Raw genomic sequence first — 3,733 nt, 5'->3', positions numbered from 1 at the left:
AGCAGCAGCAGCAGCAGCAGCAGCAGCAGCAGCAGCAGCAGCAGCAGCAGCAGCAGCAGCAGCAAAGGAAACTGGAGAATACTGGGCAACAGGCGCGATCTGAGATAAGAAGTTTGAGATGCACAGGGGAAAAGAGATGAGCCGAGGAGACTGAGATAAACTGGCCCTTGCTGCTGCTGCTGCTGCTGCTGCTGCTGCTGCTGCTGCTGCTGCTGGGTTGTTTGCAAAGCAGCAGCAGCAGCAGCAGCAGCAGCACGTGTTTGAAGGGGAGTCAGGAATTTTAGTAATAATTAATTAAAGGCCTGAATTGGTATTTAATTGTCTTAATTGCTTTTTAAAATTAAAGAATTTGATTTAATTTATTTCTTTTTCACCTGAGACGAAATGCTCAAGTCCACGAGGCTGCTGAGGGCCTCCAGAAATCCCCGCAGGTAAATTCGCAAGAAAGACTCGGGGGCCCACTGCAGCGGCTGGGGGGCCCCCACTTCACCTGATTCCCTGCTGCTGCTGCTGCTGCTGCTGCTGCTGCTGCTGCTGCTGCTGCTGCTGCTGCTGCTGTTTGCCTTCGGTTTCGGGTGGCCGTCGCCCAGCAGCCAGAAGTGGATTCTCCACTCTGCTGCTGCTTCTGGCGCGAGGACTGCGGGGGAGAGGACCCAGCGGCCCAGCACTTGCACCACTGCTGCTGCTGCTGCTGCTGCTGCTGCTGCTGCTGCTGCTGCGTCTTGCTGCGCCGCCTGCTGCTGCCTCCTGGGCACCACCAGCAGCAAAGAGCTCCCGCTCCCAATGTGCACGCGAGGCAGCAACTCAACTTCCCGTGTCAGTGGAGAAGCCACGAGAAGCTGCAGCTGCGACTGCACTTGAGGGCCCCTTTGCTTCCAGCTGCTGCTGCGCTGCTGCTGCAGCGCAGCAGCAGCTGCTGCTAGGGAAGGGCACTCGCCTGCTGCCTGCAAACTGTCGACCAGGTGAACAGCCAGCAGCCCCTGGGAGCTTCCCGAGCGGGGCTGCTGCTGCTGCTGCTGCTGCTGCTGCTGCTGCCCTGCAGCTGCCAGCACAGATGCTACGGGAATGGCTGTGCACTGGCTGCTGGCTGGGTGTGCTGCTGCCCCCCCCAGGGCCACGAGGTGTCTGTACACCTCAGACGCAGCAGCAGAGGCCTCGTCGCACAGAGGCACCACCGTAAGCAGAGTGACCCACTGCAGCAGCTGCTCCGGGGGCACTGCTGCAGCGCTGCAGGCCCCCGCAGCCCCGCTGCTGGCTAGCTGCTGCTGCTGCTGCTGCAGCTGCTGCTGCCAGAGGCGGCGCTGCAGTAGCGAGCTTTCTGAAAGCGCGCAGGAGCCCAGCGGAGCAGAGAGTGGCTGCACTTCTTCTTTCCCGGAAGCTGCTGCTGCTGCTGCGGAGGCCCGCCGATCTGCATTTTCCGGGAAGTAGGGGATGAACAAACTGGAAATTGAATCGTGCATGCATGGATCAGGTATTTCGTGCCGTTCTACTTGCACAGCGCGCCACCAGAGCCAGCACAAGACCGCGTTTATGACGGCAAACAGGCACAGTGCCAGCGGCCGCACGGGCGGCCCCAGAGCCATTCTGCTTCAGCCTCTGAGGGGCCTGGGAAGTAATCTGGACTCAAAAACAAATTAAAAAGCCAAAAAAGAAGGGAAAGATCCCGCGAGCGAGAGCTGCAAGCGCCGCCGCTGCGTCTCGCGGAGGAGCCGACTTGCATGCAGTCGGCGGCGCACCCTGGAGGTGATGCAGCTGAAACTTGAAATCCCGAAATCCGGCCGCGATCCTCGATGGAAAAAAATTAATTTGAAGTTTTTTAATTCAGCGAGAGAAGCCGCTTTAAATGGCCACAGATTCAATCCCAAGCCACCACAGAGGAAGCCCACGGACTGACCCACGCAAAGTATCTACGTGAACTGACGCGGAAGCCTGCGAACACAAGAGCGTTCTTGATCTCTTAGTTCCACTTCCTTTCATTCGTAATGGAATTTAGAGCGCCCATTCATGAGTTCCATCGCTAGTTATGCGGCGAGCAGAGGCACACACAGGCCTGCGAGCTGAGCAGCCACCGGGCTTGCGAACACGAGGTCACCAGAGAACGCAGACCGAAGTTGAATAAGATGCACTATAGAGCTTTGCCACGTAGAACACATCCGCATGAGTCATGACACTGCGTTATTTCGGTCAATAGTATGATTCTCCAGCCGAAGCCTTTGCGTGACCCTCCAGGGGCTCGCCGGCGCAGCAGTTCAGCCTTTATATGGCTGAAACATCAGCGCAGGGCCTCTAAAACATTAGGCAATTCATCCGCCACCCACAGAGTGCTTCCTTCCTTTCCATCTCTTGGCAGCAAACGGGGCGTTCCAGTGCCTGTCAACAGGGTCCTAATCAGTTCAGAGAAAAGGCACATAGAGGAATTAGCAACGGGACTTAAAAGTTCCAGTGGAGAGAAGCGCAAGAGAAAATGGCTGCCGATACCAGTATATAAAGATCCTCCCCACGGAAGCGCTTCAACGGAAACGTTTGGATCTCCGAGTTCCTGCAGCCCCTGTGGGAAACCGTCACGTTGCGGATCAAGTGAAGCCGCTCAGCAACAGGAAGCTGTACTGGCATCTGATCAAGTCCTTCTTTCCTACCCTTTCCTGTTGGATCAATCGGGTGGTCTGCATTCAAATGCCCTCCATCGCGCAGGCCCATCTCCGCCAACTAATGGAGCCAACGAGAAACGTCACTTAGAGAAGAATTTAGTGCTACCGCCAGACAAAGACACTCCAAGCATGCCCCCACAAACTGCAGACAAAAGGGCCAGTGCACTTTCTGGGGCAGTGGCATTTGCTGGGAGGATTCACAATCGCGGTGAACCAAACACAGTGCTTATGGGATACGAAGGAATGTCCAAAGCTTTCCTTAGTCAAACGGAGCCGCCTACAGCGGTGCCTGAGGAAGCTGTGACAAAGGTACCGCAGCCAGTACCTGTCATATCGGGCAAGACGCAGCAGCAGCACTGCACATACAAACAGAACGAAACGCAGAGGCCAGCAGGGACATCAACGGACGAATGGACGAACACCATCTGCAACAGTTCTCGCGTACTTCTCCATAGCCTCAATACCTCTGTATCTCCTAAACAACCACCTGAGCAAAGCCACCTACGGCATGAACACGAGACAATTAAGACGCTCCCTTCGATCGAAACGCAACAACGGGAAGATACCTGCTTCGCAACCAGTAAACCACAGTTTACTACAAACGGAGTGCACGCACTGCAGTATCCAACACTAGACATAAGACCAAACACTAACTTTTATAACATGCAACAAGCGGACGGTCATAGACACAACACAGGAGCAAAAGGTGAAAATAAAAGTCCACACGCACAAGTCAACACGCACACGAGTACGAGGAGCGCAGAGCAGGGCCTCGACGCTCATCAGCAGGAAACCACAGCCTCCCCATGTTCATAGCCCGCGCACACCATCACCCAGCACGTCGGGACACAGACACGTCCTATGAAGAAACAGGCTCTCTCCGAAATGAGGATCTTGAGCCTGCACCTGCTTCACGCCGACAGGTTCGGCAGTCGTTCATATCGGATCCTCGACAACGCGTGCTCCTCACACGAACCAACTCGGCAGAAAAAGAGAAACACAGTCAACACGCACACGAGTACGAGGAGCGCAGAGCAGGGCCTCGACGCTCATCAGCAGGAAACCACAGCCTCCCCATGTTCATA

At 55.7% G+C, this 3,733-nt stretch overlaps 1 protein-coding gene across 1 annotated transcript in view; it reads right to left on the bottom strand.

The window, feature by feature from the left end:
- The window catches only part of ENH_00069900 (hypothetical protein, conserved), a gene marked incomplete at both ends in the record, with an annotated part of 4,047 nt that extends 2,464 nt beyond the window's left edge, over positions 1-1,583 (bottom strand). Inside the window, one exon of the mRNA XM_013577500.1 lies at positions 375-1,583. Within this exon, the coding sequence (XP_013432954.1) occupies positions 375-1,583 (1,209 nt within the window). The remainder of the gene's footprint in view (positions 1-374) is intronic.
- Between the last annotated feature and the right edge of the window lie 2,150 nt (positions 1,584-3,733).

Source organism: Eimeria necatrix, genomic scaffold (genome assembly GCF_000499385.1).
Source record: "Eimeria necatrix Houghton genomic scaffold, Enh_scaff676, whole genome shotgun sequence".
Taxonomy (NCBI): domain Eukaryota; phylum Apicomplexa; class Conoidasida; order Eucoccidiorida; family Eimeriidae; genus Eimeria; species Eimeria necatrix.
This window is presented reverse-complemented; position numbering and strand designations above follow the sequence as displayed.